The sequence below is a fragment of the Bufo gargarizans genome, chromosome 2 (genome assembly GCF_014858855.1).
Source record: "Bufo gargarizans isolate SCDJY-AF-19 chromosome 2, ASM1485885v1, whole genome shotgun sequence".
Classification (NCBI taxonomy): Eukaryota; Metazoa; Chordata; class Amphibia; order Anura; family Bufonidae; genus Bufo; species Bufo gargarizans.
In genome coordinates, this window is record NC_058081.1 from 721,542,392 (window position 1) to 721,559,432 (window position 17,041).

General features: G+C 45.5%; 1 protein-coding gene across 1 annotated transcript in view; it reads right to left on the reverse strand.

Annotated features, from left to right (window-relative positions):
- LOC122926363 overlaps window positions 1–17,041 on the reverse strand; it is a 504,077-nt gene that overhangs the window by 81,411 nt on the left and 405,625 nt on the right. The window contains exon 12 of the mRNA XM_044277738.1: window positions 10,284–10,646. Within this exon, the coding sequence (XP_044133673.1) occupies window positions 10,284–10,646 (363 nt within the window). The remainder of the gene's footprint in view (window positions 1–10,283; window positions 10,647–17,041) is intronic.

Sequence of the window (17,041 nt, forward strand, 5' to 3'; positions counted from 1 at the left end):
GAGGGTCCACTAACACCACCACGACCATGTCCGCGTCCCGTACTAGATGTTTTCCTCATTGTTACCGTTCACCACAATAATAAAAAAATTATTTGGCCCAACGTATTGAATTCAAATTCAGGCCTTTTTTTACAGGCACCTAACACTATCTAGCTATCTATTTAGGTACCATATTACACTAATACAGACACAGCAGTAACGACAGATTTAGCTGAATATAAATTGTAGGCCTAGTATTTAGGCACTGGATGACAGGTATACGTTTACAGACAGAATTAGACTTGGAAATGCACGGTATCGTGTGAAGTTATTGAGGATGACCCTATCAGCACCTTCAATCTAATATACCCTTTTATGGATAGATTTAAACTTGGCCCGATACTAGAGTTGAGCGAACACCTGGATGTTCGGGTTCGAGAAGTTCGGCCGAACTTCCCGAAAATGTTCGGGTTCGGGATCCGAACCCGATCCGAACTTCGTCCCGAACCCGAACCCCATTGAAGTCAATGGGGACCCGAACTTTTCGGCACTAAAAAGGCTGTAAAACAGCCCAGGAAAGGGCTAGAGGGCTGCAAAAGGCAGCAACATGTAGGTAAATCCCCTGCAAACAAATGTGGATAGGGAAATGAATAAAAATAAAAATTAAATAAATAAAAATGAACCAAAATCTATTGGAGAGAGGTCCCATAGCAGAGAATCTGGCTTCCCGTCACCCACCACTGGAACAGTCCATTCTCAGATATTTAGGCCCCGGAACCCAGGCAGAGGAGAGAGGTCCCGTAACAGAGAATCTGGCTTCATGTCAGCAGAGAATTAGTCTGCATGTCATAGCAGAGAATGAGGCTTCACGTCAGCCACCACTGCAACAGTCCATTGGCATATATTTAGGCCCAGCACCCAGGCAGAGGAGAGAGGTCCCGTAACAGAGAATCTGGCTTCATGCCAGCAGAGAATCAGTCTGCATGTCATAGCAGAGAATCAGGCTTCACGTCACCCACCACTGCAACAGTCCATTGTCATAAATTTAGGCCCAGCACTAGTGTTGAGCGGCATGTCCCATATTCGAATTCGCGAAATTTTGTGAATATTCGAAAGAATATTCGTAAAATATTCGCGATTATTCAAATTCGTTATTATTTCGCATATGCGATAATTCGAATTTTCGCATCGCATAATACATATGCTATGCAAAATTCACATGTGCGCTAATGAAATCGCCTTACGAAGATTCGCAACTCAATTCAATCACTAATGTATGAATGCAATGCCCTTTGCCTCTGTTCTGGGACAAGTGTAGATATTCGCATGTGCGCTAATAAAATCGCCTTACGAAGATTCGCACCTCAATCACTTTCTAGGGAATGTGAGACTTTTGGGAATCAATCGAGATACAGTGGGGGGTGATGACAGTAGTTGACAGAGTACAGATCAATGTAATCTGTAAGGTGGAAAGTAAAATAAAAAATACGAATATTCGTAAATCGAATTTTACGAAGTTCTACGTATTCGCGAATATGGTGCTATACTATATGAATGCACAGGCCTTTGCCTCTCTGTTCTGGGGACAAGTGTAGATATTTGCATTTGCGTTAATAAAATCGCCTTACGAAGATTCGCAGCTCAATTCAATCACTAATGTATGAATGCAAAGCCCTTTGCCTCTGTTCTGGGACAAGTGTAGATATTCGCATGTGCGCTAATAAAATCGCCTTACGAAGATTCGCAACTCAATTCACTAATGTATGAATGCAAAGCCCTTTGCCTCTGTTCTGGGACGTGCCGATATTCGCATGTGCGCTAATAAAATCGCCTTACGAAGATTCGCGCCTCAATCACTTTCTAGGCAATGTGAGTAAGATCTGAGCTGTTGGACCTTTGGGAAACAATCAATTATATGTGTACTGTAATTTTGTGGGGGGGGGGAAAAAAACAAAAAACGAATATTCGTTTTTACGAATATATAGCACTATATTCGAAATATTCGCGAAATCGCGAAGTTGCGATATTCGCGAAAAAAATTTGCTTTTCGAATATTCGCGCTCAACACTACCCAGCACCCAGGCAGAGGAGAGAGGTCCCGTAACAGACAATCTGGCTTCATGTCAGCAGAGAATTAGTCTGCATGTCATAGCAGAGAATGAGGCTTCACGTCAGCCACCACTGCAACAGTCCATTGGCATATATTTAGGCCCAGCACCCAGGCAGAGGAGAGAGGTCCCGTAACAGACAATCTGGCTTCATGTCAGCAGAGAATCAGTCTGCATGTCATAGCAGAGAATGAGGCTTCACGTCACCCAACATTGGAACAGTCCATTGGCATATATTTAGGCCCCGGCACCCAGACAGAGGAGAGGTTCATTCAACTTTGGGTAGCCTCGCAATATAATGGTAAAATGAAAATAAAAATAGGATTGAATGAGGAAGTGCCCTGGAGTCCAATAATATATGGTTAAGGGGAGGTAGTTAATGTCTAATCTGGACAAGGGACGGACAGATCCTGTGGGATCCATGCCTGGTTCATTTTTATGAACGTCAGCTTGTCCACATTGGCTGTAGACAGGCGGCTGCGTTTGTCTGTAATGACGCCCCCTGCCGTGCTGAATACACGTTCAGACAAAACGCTGGCCGCCGGGCAGGCCAGCACCTCCAAGGCATAAAAGGCTAGCTCTGGCCACGTGGACAATTTAGAGACCCAGAAGTTGAATGGGGCCGAACCATCAGTCAGTACGTGGAGGGGTGTGCACATGTACTGTTCCACCATGTTAGTGAAATGTTGCCTCCTGCTAACACGTTGCGTATCAGGTGGTGGTGCACTTAGCTGTGGCGTGTTGATAAAAGTTTTCCACATCTCTGCCATGCTAACCCTGCCCTCAGAGGAGCTGGCCGTGACACAGCTGCCTTGGCGACCTCTTGCTCCTCCTCTGCCTTGGCCTTGGGCTTCCACTTGTTCCCCTGTGACATTTGGGAATGCTCTCAGTAGCGCGTCTACCAACGTGCGCTTGTACTCGCGCATCTTCCTATCACGCTCCAGTGCAGGAAGTAAGGTGGGCACATTGTCTTTGTAGCGTGGATCCAGCAGGGTGGCAACCCAGTAGTCCGCACAGGTTAAAATGTGGGCAACTCTGCTGTCGTTGCGCAGGCACTGCAGCATGTAGTCGCTCATGTGTGCCAGGCTGCCCAGGGGTAAGGACAAGCTGTCCTCTGTGGGAGGCGTATCGTCATCGTCCTGCCTTTCCCCCCAGCCACGCACCAGTGATGGACCCGAGCTGCGTTGGGTGCCACCCCGCTGTGACCATGCTTCATCCTCATCCTCCTCCACCTCCTCCTCATCCTCGTCCTCCTCGTCCTCCAGTAGTGGGCCCTGGCTGGCCACATTTGTACCTGGCCTCTGCTGTTGCCAAAAACCTCCCTCTGAGTCACTTCGAAGAGACTGGCCTGAAAGTGCTAAAAATGACCCCTCTTCCTCCTCCTCCTCCTCCTCCTCCTGGGCCACCTCCTCTTCCATCATCGCCCTAAGTGTTTTCTCAAGGAGACATAGAAGTGGTATTGTAACGCTGATAACGGTGTCATCGCCACTGGCCATGTTGGTGGAGTACTCGAAACAGCGCAACAGGGCACACAGGTCTCGCATGGAGGCCCAGTCATTGGTGGTGAAGTGGTGCTGTTCTGTAGTGCGACTGACCCGTGCGTGCTGCAGCTGAAACTCCACTATGGCCTGCTGCTGCTCGCACAGTCTGTCCAGCATGTGCAAGGTGGAGTTCCACCTGGTGGGCACGTCGCATATGAGGCGGTGAGCGGGAAGGCCGAAGTTACGCTGTAGCGCAGACAGGCGAGCAGCAGCAGGATGTGAACGCCGGAAGCGCGAACAGACGGCCCGCACTTTATGCAGCAGCTCTGACATGTCGGGGTAGTTGTGAATGAACTTCTGCACCACCAAATTCAGCACATGCGCCAAGCAAGGGATGTGCGTCAAATTGGCTAGTCCCAGAGCTGCAACGAGATTTCGCCCATTATCACACACCACCAGGCCGGGCTTGAGGCTCACCGGCAGCAACCACTCGTCGGTCTGTTGTTCTATACCCCGCCACAACTCCTGTGCGGTGTGGGGCCTGTCCCCCAAACATATGAGTTTCAGAATGGCCTGCTGACGTTTACCCCGGGCTGTGCTGAAGTTGGTGGTGAAGGTGTGTGGCTGACTGGATGAGCAGGTGGAAGAAGAGGAGGAGGAAGCCGAGAAGGAGGAGGTGGCAACAGGAGGCAAAGAATGTTGCCCTGCGATCCTTGGCGGCGGAAGGACGTGCGCCAAACAGCTCTCCGCCTGGGGCCCAGCTGCCACTACATTTACCCAGTGTGCAGTTAGGGAGATATAGCGTCCCTGGCCGTGCTTACTGGTCCACGTATCTGTGGTTAGGTGGACCTTGCTACAGATGGCGTTGCGCAGTGCACACTTGATTTTATCGGATACTTGGTTGTGCAGGGAAGGCACGGCTCTCTTGGAGAAGTAGTGCCGGCTGGGAACAACATACTGTGGGACAGCAAGCGACATGAGCTGTTTGAAGCTGTCTGTGTCCACCAGCCTAAATGACAGCATTTCATAGGCCAGTAGTTTAGAAATGCTGGCATTCAGGGCCAGGGATCGAGGGTGGCTAGGTGGGAATTTACGCTTTCTATCAAATGTTTGTGAGATGGAGAGCTGAACGCTGGCGTGTGACATGGTTGAGACGCTTGGTGACGGAGGTGGTGGTGGTGGTGTTGGTGGTACATCCCCTGTTTGCTGGGCGGCAGGTGCCAACGTTCCTCCAGAGGCGGAGGAAGAGGCCGAGGCGGCAGCAGCAGAATAGGCCGAGGCGGCAGCAGCAGAAGAGGTAGCAGGGGGAGCCTGAGTGACTTCCTTGGTTTTAAGGTGTTTACTCCACTGCAGTTCATGCTTTGCATGCAGGTGCCTGGTCATGCAGGTTGTGCTCAGGTTCAGAACGTTAATGCCTCGCTTCAGGCTCTGATGGCACAGCGTGCAAACCACTCGGGTCTTGTCGTCAGCACATTGTTTGAAGAAGTGCCATGCCAGGGAACTCCTTGAAGCTGCCTTTGGGGTGCTCGGTCCCAGATGGCGGCGGTCAGTAGCAGGCGGAGTCTCTTGGCGGCGGGTGTTCTGCTTTTGCCCACTGCTCCCTCTTTTGCTACGCTGTTGGCTCGGTCTCACCACTGCCTCTTCCTCCGAACTGTGAAAGTCAGTGGCACGACCTTCATTCCATGTGGGGTCTAGGACCTCATCGTCCCCTGCATCGTCTTCCACCCAGTCTTGATCCCTGACCTCCTGTTCAGTCTGCACACTGCAGAAAGACGCAGCAGTTGGCACCTGTGTTTCGTCATCATCAGAGACATGCTGAGGTGGTATTCCCATGTCCTCATCATCAGGAAACATAAGTGGTTGTGCGTCAGTGCATTCTATGTCTTTCACCGCTGGGGAAGGGCTAGGTGGATGCCCTTGGGAAACCCTGCCAGCGGAGTCTTCAAACAGCATAAGAGACTGCTGCATAACTTGAGGCTGAGACAGTTTCCCTGGTATGCATGGGGGTGATGTGACAGACTGATGGGGTTGGTTTTCAGGCGCCATCTGTGCGCTTTCTGCAGAAGACTGGGTGGGAGATAATGTGAACGTGCTGGATCCACTGTCGGCCACCCAATTGACTAATGCCTGTACCTGCTCAGGCCTTACCATCCTTAGAACGGCATTGGGCCCCACCATATATCGCTGTAAATTCTGGCGGCTACTGGGACCTGAGGTAGTTGGTACACTAGGACGTGTGGATGTGGCAGAACGGCCACGTCCTCTCCCAGCACCAGAGGGTCCACTAACACCACCACGACCATGTCCACGTCCGCGTCCCTTACTAGATGTTTTTCTCATTGTTATGGTTCACCACAACAACAAATATATTATTTGGCCCAATGTATTGTATTCAAATTCAGCGGGATATAAATTTGAGGCCTAGTATTTAGGCGCTGGGTGACCGGTATGGATTTAGTGACAGAATTAGACTTGGAAATGCACAGAAGCGTGTGTGTGAAGTTATTCTGAATGACCCTATGTGCACCTTGAATATTATATACCCTTTTAGGGATAGATTTCAAATAGCTCTGATATAGCAGAAACCACTAAATTATGAAATTGCTAAATTGGGAATTGTATTTCAACCCAGAACAAGAAATGTGATTGAACGGACACTAAATAACTCGCCCAGCTACAGCACTAGGGACAGATTTAGCTGGATATAAATTTGAGGCCTAGTATTTAGGCGCTGCGTGACAGGTATGGGTTTAGTGACAGAATTAGACTTGGAAATACACAGTAGCGGGTGTGTGTGAAGTTATTCTGAATGACCCAATGTGCACCTTGAATATTATATACCCTTTTAGGGATAGATTTCAAATAGCTCTGATATAGCAGAAACCACTAAATTATGAAATTGCTAAATTGGGAATTGTATTTCAACCCAGAACAAGAAATGTGCTTGAACGGACACTAAATAACTCGCCCAGCTACAGCACTAAGGACAGATTTAGCTGGATATAAATTTGAGGCCTAGTATTTAGGCGCTGGGTGACAGGTATGGGTTTAGTGACAGAATTAGACTTGGAAATACACAGTAGCGGGTGTGTGAAGTTATTCTGAATGTCCCTATGTGCACCTTGAATATTATATACCCTTTTAGGGATAGATTTCAAATAGCTCTGATATAGCAGAAACCACTAAATTATGAAATTGCTAAATTGGGAATTGTATTTCAACCCAGAACAAGAAATGTGCTTGAACGGACACTAAATAACTCGCCCAGCTACAGCACTAGGGACAGATTTAGCTGGATATAAATTTGAGGCCTAGTATTTAGGCGCTGCGTGACAGGTATGGGTTTAGTGACAGAATTAGACTTGGAAATACACAGTAGCGGGTGTGTGTGAAGTTATTCTGAATGACCCAATGTGCACCTTCAATATGATCTACCCTTTTAGGGATAGATTTCAAATAGCTCTGATATAGCAGAAACCACTACATTTTTAAATTGCTAAATTGGGAATTGTATTTCAACCCAGAACAAGAAATGTGCTTGAACGGACACTAAATAACTCGCCCAGCTACAGCACTAAGGACAGATTTAGCTGGATATGAATTTGAGGCCTAGTATTTAGGCGCTGGGTGACAGGTATGGGTTTAGTGACAGAATTAGACTTGGAAATGCACAGTAGCGGGTGTGTGAAGTTATTCTGAATGACCCTATGTGCACCTTGAATATTATATACCCTTTTAGGGATAGATTTCAAATAGCTCTGATACAGCAGAAACCACTAAATTTTTAAATTGCTAAATTGGGAATTGTATTTCAACCCAGAACAAAAAATGTGCTTTGACGGACACTAAATAACTTTCCCAGCCACAACAGGACAGCGGTAACGAGAGATTTAGCGGGATATAAATTTGAGGCCTAGTATTTAGGCGCTGGGTGACCGGTATGGATTTAGTGACAGAATTAGACTGGGATATGGCCAAAAAATAACCACACTATTGCTGGTTAAATGCACTTGGTGTGACAGCTTGACCAACCACACTACTGAGGGTTAAATGCACTTGGTGACGGGCGCAGCTTGCCCCTGATTTAGTATATGGCCAAAAAATGAACAGACTATTGCTGGTTAAATGCACTTGGTGTGATAGCTTGACCAACCACACTACTGAGGGTTAAATGCACTTGGTGACGGGCGCAGCTTGCCCCTGATGTAGTATATGGCCAAAAAATAAACAGACTATTGCTGGTTAAATGCACTTGGTGTGACAGCTTCACCCTGATGTAGGCTTTAGCCAAAAAACAAACGCACCATTGAGGGTTAAATGCACTTGGTGACAGGCGCAGCTTGCCCCTGATGTAGTATATGGCCAAAAAATGAACAGACTATTGCTGGTTAAATGCACTTGGTGTGACAGCTTCACCCTGATGTAGGCTTTAGCCAAAAAACAACCACACCATTGAGGGTTAAATGCACTTGGTCGCAGCTTGTGCTGGCGCACCACAAGACACAAAATGGCCGCCGATCACCCCAGAAAAATGTGACTGACAAACGGTCTGGGCAGCCTAAAAACAGTGAGCAATTGAGGATCAGCAGCTCAATGATCCACAGCTGCAGATCGATCAGTTAATCAAGTCCTTTGGAGGAGTTAATCTGCCTAATCTCGCCCTACTGTCGCAGCCGCAACCTCTCCCTACGCTAATCAGAGCAGAGTGACGGGCGGCGCTATGTGACTCCAGCTTAAATAGAGGCTGGGTCACATGGTGCTCTGGCCAATCACAGCCATGCCAATAGTAGGCATGGCTGTGATGGCCTCTTGGGGCAAGTAGTATGACGCTTGTTGATTGGCTGCTTTGCAGCCTTTCAAAAAGCGCCAAGAAAGCGTCACAAAAGCGCGAAGAAAGCGACGAACACCGAACCCGAACCCGGACTTTTACGAAAATGTCCGGGTTCGGGTCCGTGTCACGGACACCCCAAAATTCGGTACGAACCCGAACTATACAGTTCGAGTTCGCTCATCCCTACCCGATACAGCAGAAACCACTGATTTAGGGAATTGCTAAGTTGGGAATTGTATTTCACCCCTCAATAAAAAAGCAAGCACAGCCAAGCACCTGATGTAGGATATAGCAAAAAAAAAAAACACACTATTGATGGTTAAATGGACTTGGTGGCAGCTTGTGCTGGCGCACCACAAGACACAAAATGGCCGCCGATCACCCCAGAAAAAAGTGACAGAAAAACGGTCTGGACAGCCTAAAAACAATGAGCAATTAACTAGCAGAAGTTGAATGATACACAGCTGTAGATCAATCACTTCATTAACAGTTTTTGATGAGCAAATCCCTACCTAATCTCGCCCTAACAGCAGAAGCTGCATCCTCTCCCTACACTGATCAGAGCAGAGTAACGGGCGGCGTTACGTGACTCCAGCTTATATAGAGGCTGGGTCACATGCTGCACTGGCCAATCACAGCCATGCCAATAGTAGTCATGGCTGTGACGGCCTCTTGGGGCAAGTAGTATGACGCTTGTTGATTGGCTGCTTTGCAGCCTTTCAAAAAGCGCCAAGAAATCGCCAAACACTGAACCCGAACCCGGACTTTTACGAAAATGTTCGGGTTCGGGTCCGTGTCACGGACACCCCAAAATTCGGTACGAACCCGAACTATACAATTCGGGTTCGCTCATCCCTAGTAGGGATGAGCGAATCAACTTCAGATGCTTCATCCAAAGTTGATTCACATAAAACTTTGTTGTAATACTGTACAGAGCAGGACTGACCTTTTGTGGCTTTCCCTCCTGATGGGGGCTGTCAATGACTGTCTTCTGGACAACTGTCAAGTCAGCAGTCTCCTCCATGGTTGTGTGGTCTACTGAACCAGACTGAGGCACCATTTAAAGGCTTAGGAAATCGATGCAGGTGTTTTGTGTTGATTAGCGGATTACATGGTGACACCATAAGTCTACAATATTGAAATTTTTCACAATATTCTAATTTTCTGAGATGCTGAGTTTGGGTTTTCATTAGCTAAAAGCCATAATTAGTGATGAGTGAACTTCTCAAAAATTCAATTCGGCTGCTTTGCCGAATTGTACAAAAAAAAATTCTTACTTTGTCACAAAGTGCATTTCTTTGTAGGTAGCGGTACGATGACAGGGAATACTGATTAAACCCCTCAGATGCCGCATTCATCGCTGATTGCAGCATCTGAGATCTAAATTAAGGCCTTTCATGGGTTACTCAGTTAAAAAAAATAAAAATTATCATTCTTATCTCATCAATTTCTTTGCGAAGAGGATGCCACGGCCATATTGCTTGAGGTTCCAGTGTGAAACCTCGCTCGGCCTGTGATGATGTCATCATACATAACCACACTCGAGATTTTTTATTTTTAGCACTATTTCAGGGGAAATTGATTAGTTACCACGAAGCACGAGCAATGTCGGCTCCTCGGCAAATCTAATTTTTCTTGAAATTGGGATCAAATTCCACTTTGTCAGCTTTGATTTGCTCAACACTAGTCATAATCATCAACATAAAAATAGGCAGATGCTTGAAATAGATCACTATGTGTGAGGTCAATCTATAGAATATAGGAGCTTCACTTTTTTAATTTAATTACTGAAATAAATTAAAAAAATTATGATATTCTAATTATTTTTATGCATCCGTACATTACAGCCGTGTATGATCATATGACGCATTCCCTCACACTTACCAGTCACAATAATGTGGGTTTTTTGGTCTTTATAACTATATTTCACGTTACTGTCTTTGCTTTCTTCAAATCTGAAGTAATATTCCGTATCATCTTCTCTCCTGGCGTCAGTTATGGTCAGGGTGCAGTCTCCGGAATCTGGATTTCCCGTCAGTTTGAAGTTTGCTTTTTGACCAGCACTGGATTCATCATTAGTGGCTACGATAGATTCTGAATAGAGCTCTCTCCAGTATCCAAAGGAATTACTGAACGTATTTCTGCCATCAGCAGTGAAGCTACAAGGAATTGAGGCATCGTGACCCTCCTGCACCCGGACACTGGAAACCACTTCAATAGAATAGCTCGGCATCTGGCCTGTGACACCTATAGAAGGATAAAGGAGGACAATAAGTATAATCCACAGAGATATTAACAGATTTATTGTTAAACATTTACCTACATGGAGCAGGGTTAGCACTCCAGCTCTTAACTCAAATTTCTTAACTCATCGCGTTATCTTGAGAAAAAAGCCATTGAAAAGCAATTGAAGGTGTTTGCTTAGATTAGATAACACAACTCAGAAATCTCAGAAAACAGGAGTGTTAACTCTACTCCATCCGTATTTCTTTCATTCTGTCATTCCAGGCTATGTACACCTTCGGGGGCAGTTTTTTATTATAGCATTTTACTCATTTTGGGCTATAAATCACTTTTCAATTGGTCTTCATTAAAAATATGGAGCCGTTCTGACAAAAAGGGTTAACAGTTTTTCTAGCTGTGTGAATCCGACTTTCACTTTGTGTCAGTCATATAATTACCCTCATTTGTAATTTACTAAGAGGTCATAAACACTTATTTAAGCCACAATCTAGGGCTGCAGACTATTTTTATAATCCAGTATTCTACTGATTAATCCAACGAGTATTCTAACAAGAAAAAAATAATTAAAATAACGTTTTCCTTTTAAAAAACAAAAACTCATCAGCCCCACCAATGCCGTCATCAGAACCCCTGCCATCAGGCTCTCCTATGCTATCAGCATCCCTTCCAATGCCATCAGCTGCCCCCTTCCACCCCAGTGCCATAAGCCTACCCAGTGCCATCAACTTCACCTCCTCCCAGTGCCATCAACTTCACCTCCCCCCAGTGCCATCAACTTCACCTCCCCCCAGTGCCATCAACTTCACCTCCCCCCAGTTCCATCAGCCACCCCCCAGTGTCATCAAGTTCCCATCCCCCCAGTTCCATCAGCTGCCCACAGTGCCATCAAGTTCCCCTCCTCCAGTGCCATCAGCCCCCCCAGTGCAATCAGCTGCCCCCCCCAGTGCCTTTAGCTTCCCCCCCAGTGCCATAAGCTTCCCCTAGTGCCATCTCGCTCCCCCACAGTGCCATCAGCTGCCTCCCAGTGCCTACACTGCAACCCAAAGCTCTTCCCACAAAACCCAGTTTACCACCATTACAGAAGAAAAGCTTTCCAACTTAGTCACCAAGTCAAACCTTATCACCTGTGCCTTTGACCAAATCCCATCCCACCTTATCCCTAACCTCAACACTATAGTTATCCCTGCCCTAACCCACCTCTTCAACCTATCGCTAACCACTGGCATCTACCCTTCCCCTTTTAAACATGCAATCGTCACACCCATACTGAAGAAACCTTTCCTGGACCCATCCTCTTTATCCAACTATCATCCCATTTCACTGATCCCATTTCTATCCAAACTCCTAGAACAACATGTCCATCTCAAATTGTCCTCTCACCTTTTATCCTACTCACTTTTTGATCAGATGCAATCCGGCTTCAGACCAAATCTGAAACTGCCCTCACCAAAGTCACCAACGATCTGCTAGCTGCAAAGCTAAACATCACTACTCTGCGCTCCTCCTTCTTGACCTTTCATCTGCCTTTGACACTGTTTACCACTCTCTCCTCCTACAAATTCTCTCTTCCCTTGGCATCAAAGACCTAGATCTCTCCTGGATCTCCTCGTACCTCACCAACAGAACCTTCAGCGTTTCCCATCCATACACTACCTCCTCATCACCCCCCCCCCCTTTCTGTTGGCATCCCGCAAGGCTCTGTCCTGGGCCACATGCTTTTCTCCATTTATACATCCGGCTTGGGACAGCTCATAGAATCACATGGCTTCCAATACCACCTCTATGCTGACGACACTCAAATCTACCTCTCTGGCCCAGATGTTGCTTCCCTCCTATCCAGAACCCCAGCGTGTCTGTCAGTAATATCTTAATTCTTCTCCTCTCGGAAGCCATCAGCTTCCCTTCCAGTGCTATCAGCCCCTCCCAGTGCCATCAGCTCCCCCCAGTGCCATCAGGCTGCCCTCCAGTGCCATCATCTGCCCCCCAGTACACTCAGCCACCCCGGTGCCATCAGCTCCCTCTTCAGGATATCCTCAGTGCCATCAGGCACCACCCCAGTGCCATCAGGTATCCCCCAAGGGCCATCAGGCTCCCCTCAGTGCCATCAGGCTCCCCTCAGTGCCATCAGGCTGCCCTCCAGTGCCATCAGCTCCCACCAGTGCCATCAGCTCCCCCCTCAGTGCCATCAGCTTCCACTTAAGGATCTCCCCAATGCCATCAGGCTTCCTCCAGAGCCATCACTGCCCCCCCAGTGCCATTGCACACTACATCCTGACGCTGTGTGTATGTCAGGATTCAGTGCAGTGCAGTGCAGTGCGAGCCGGTAGGTGACCATGGTCACATGGCACAAACTAATCCTCAATGCAAAAATCTTGCATTGAGGATTTTTTTTTGTGTTGAGTTACTCAATTTAATTATTGTAATTATTTCAACCCTACCACAATATTATAAGTAAGATAAGATTTGAGCTTTGATAGTGTTCATATTCTCAGAGAGCAGAGATAAGGAGCCTGTCAGCTGCCTGCCTGACAGAGCAGAGAGACATTTAGTATGCCTCTATATGAGCATATCAGCTATGTACAGAAAAAGGGGATTCATATTTTTAATAAAGACCAATCATTTTCACCCAAAGGTGTACATAGCCTTTAAGTAAAACTCATCCTTTATCCCAATAACCATAGTACGTGTATATACAATCAAAAATGGTGTATGTAGAGGCAGACCATGTCACTGCTCTGGATCTATTAGAAAGAGGGGCTCATCCTTGGTTGATGTCATTATGTTTTACTGCTGGGTTGTTTTTAGAGGGTTACAGATATTGATGCTCCTTACAGTGGTTTTCCAAGGAGATGAAAATTAAGTATAAAATATGCTAAAGCCAGCCTAACATGAAAACAAAGCAATCACACCTCTCTGACTTCTTGTCTGTCTGGTTCTGGTGTTTGCCCGTCCCTCCTTATCTCCATTGTCTGGTGTTTCTCTATACAGAGAAAATGCCTACAGATGCCCTCTCAGCCAATCACAGGCACTTCCTGTGTGTCCAGAGAGACCAGGAAGTGGAGAGTAGTGGGAACCCAGCCAGCTTCAGAAGTGGATCCATGAGAAGTGAGTGCTATATTTTTTTTTATGTTCTGCTTGGTTTTAGAATAATTCATCTCCCTAGATAACCCATTTACAGGGGTTGTGCAACAAATAGAAGGGAAGCTTACATACATGCCTCCTAACATTGGCTCCCCACTCCTCCTCCTCCTGGCTTGTGATGCTCCACTGGGATACCTGAAAACATTTGTTTTTTAGTTTGTGACCATTTATGATTGGCTGCAGGAGATGTCAAAACAGATGTTTTCAGCAGGCTAGGAGGAGAAGGACTAGGGAGCTAGCACGGAGAAGCAGGTAAGTAAGCTTCCCTTTACAGGTGCAGCCAATGGGGTGGACAACCCCATTTTTGCAAAACTCCTTTAAGGAGGCCAGCTGTGTGTGAAGACTTATTGGCAATACTCCATGAGGAAAAAGTATGTAAATTGTTTTTTTTCTCAGAGAAAGAGAATGGTCTTAATAGTGCCACCTATTGGAAATGACACCTTAGAAGTCAAAGTCTGACTGTTTTGCAAGGATTAGAAGATAACTGGGGAAATACCCAGACTATCTGGCCAAACATCTATTCCTCCATAGACAACTATTTTGGGAAACCTGCCCCTCTTCAGTATTGATTAGGATTATGGATTTCTGAATTAGATGCCTTTGATGTATCTAAGGAGGAGTAGGTAAGAATAGTGAGATGGTTCTCTCTCCATCTGCAAGATACCTATTTTGGATACTTTTTTTCCATGGGATATTACCAATGTCTTCATATGCCACTGGGATCCTTTTAGCATTTTTTTATAACTAAAATACAGTGGCATGTAAAAGTTTAGGTACCCCTGGTGAAAATTACTGTTACTGTGAACAGTGAAGCATGCTGAAGATTTAAATGATCTCTAAAAAGCATAAAGCTAAAGATGATACATTCCCTTTGTATTTTAAAGGGGTTATCCAGGAATTAAGAAAATAAAAATACATATCTATTACTTTATTATAAATATATTCCTAAATACCTTTCATTAGTTATAATAACTCGTTTTGTCTAGGGACCAATCAGTAGGAGAAATAAAATGGCCGCCGTCCTAATAGTCCACACAAAACCTGTCCAAATCACACAGGAGGACAAGTTACTTTAGAGCACTGAGGTAAAGAGCTGCCTCATCCTCCTCTCCGCTCTGCTTGTCAGGGGTTATGGTCCTGAATGCAGTTAGTTATGATCTTCAGCTGAATCTCTGTAGGAATGGAGTTCATGAGGAGACATTAAAGAGGACCTTTCACTAGAATAAAAAATCAAAGCTAACTATACAGACATGAAGAGCGGCGCCCAGGGATCTCCCTGCACTTACTGTTATCCTGGGCGCCGCTCCGTTCTCCCAATATAGGCTCCGGTATCTTCATATGTTAGGCTCCACCCAGTGGAACCTGCCGGCGTTCCATTCTCACATGCTGTAGAGCTGGCCAATCGCAGCGCTCAGCTCATAGCCTGAGAGAAAAAAAGCCTCTATGAGCTGAGAGCAGCGATTGGCCAGCGCTACAGCATGGGAGAAGGATACGCCGGCAGGTTCCACTGGGTGGAGCCTAACATATGAAGATACCGGAGGCTATACTGGGAGAACGTAGCGGCGCCCAGATATAACAGTAAGTGCAGGGAGATCCCTGGACGCCGCTCTTCATGTCTGTATAGTTAGTTTAGATTTTTTATTCTAGTGAAAGGTCCTCTTTAAGTACATAGAGGAGGTGGGGATGTGGCTGTATCCTGCTGTGTGATTAGGACAGGTTTTGTGGGTACTAGTAGGACGGAGGCCATTATATTTCTCCTAATGATTGCTCGCTAGACAAAAGGAGGCATTATGACTAATGAAAGATATTTGGAAATTGTATTTATAATAAAAGTAATATTTAAGTATTTTCATTCTGAGAACCCCATTAACCACTTCAACCCCGCTAGCTGAAACCCCCTTCATGACCAGGCCACTTTTTACACTTCTGCACTACACTACTTTCACCGTTTATTGCTCGGTCATGCAACTTACCACCCAAATTAATTTTACCTCCTTTTCTTCTCACTAATAGAGCTTTCATTTGGTGGTATTTCATTGCTGCTGACATTTTTTTTTGTTTTGTTATTAATCAAAATTTAACATTTTTTTTGCAAAAAATGACATTTTTCACTTTCAGTTGTAAAATTTTGTAAAAAAAAAACGACATCCATATATAAATTTTTCACTAAATTTATTTTTCTACATGTGTTTGATTAAAAAAAAAATGTTTGGGTCAAAAAAAATGGTTTGGGTAAAAGTTATAGCGTTTACAAACTATGGTACAAAAATGTGAATTTCCGCTTTTTGAAGCAGCGCTGACTTTCTGAGCACCTGTCATGTTTCCTGAGGTTCTACAATGCCCAGACAGTACAAACACCCCACAAATGACCCCATTTCAGAAAGTAGACACCCTAAGGTATTCACTGATGGGCATAGTGAGTTCCTAGAACTTTTTATTTTTGTCACAAGTTAGCGGAAAATGATGATTTTTTTTATTTTTATTTTTCTTACAAAGTCTTATATTCCACTAACTTGTGACAAAAAATAAAAACTTCCATGAACTCACTATTCCCATCACGAAATACCTTGGGGTGTCTTCTTTCCAAAATGGGGTCACTTGTGGGGTAGTTATACTGCCCTGGCAATTTAGGGGCCCAAATGCGTGAGAAGTAGTTTGAAATCAAAATCTGTAAAAAATGACCGGTGAAATCCGAAAGGTGATCTTTGGAATGTGAGCCCCTTTGCCCACCTAGGCTGCAAAAGTGTCACACATCTGGTATCGCCGTACTCAGGAGAAGTTGGGGAATGTGTTTTGGGGTGTCATTTTACATATACCCATGCTGGGTGAGAGAAATATCTTGGCAAAAGACAACTTTTCCCATTTTTTTATACAAAGTTGGTATTTGACCAAGATATTTATCTCACCCAGCATGGGTATATGTAAAATGACACCACAAAACACATTGCCCAACTTCTCCTGAGTACGGCGATACCAGGTGTGTGACACTTTTCTGCAGCCTAGGTGGGCAAAGGGGCACACATTCCAAAGAGCACCTTTCGGATTTCACTGGCCATTTTTTACAGATTTTGATTTCAAACTTCTTTGCACACATTAGGGCCCCTAAATTACCAGGGCAGTATAACTACCCCACAAGTGACCCCATTTTGGAAAGAAGACACCCCAAGGTATTCCGTGAGGGGCATGGCGAGTTCCTAGAATTTTAAATTTTTTGTCACAAGTTAGTGGAATATGAGACTTTGTTAGAAAAAAATAAA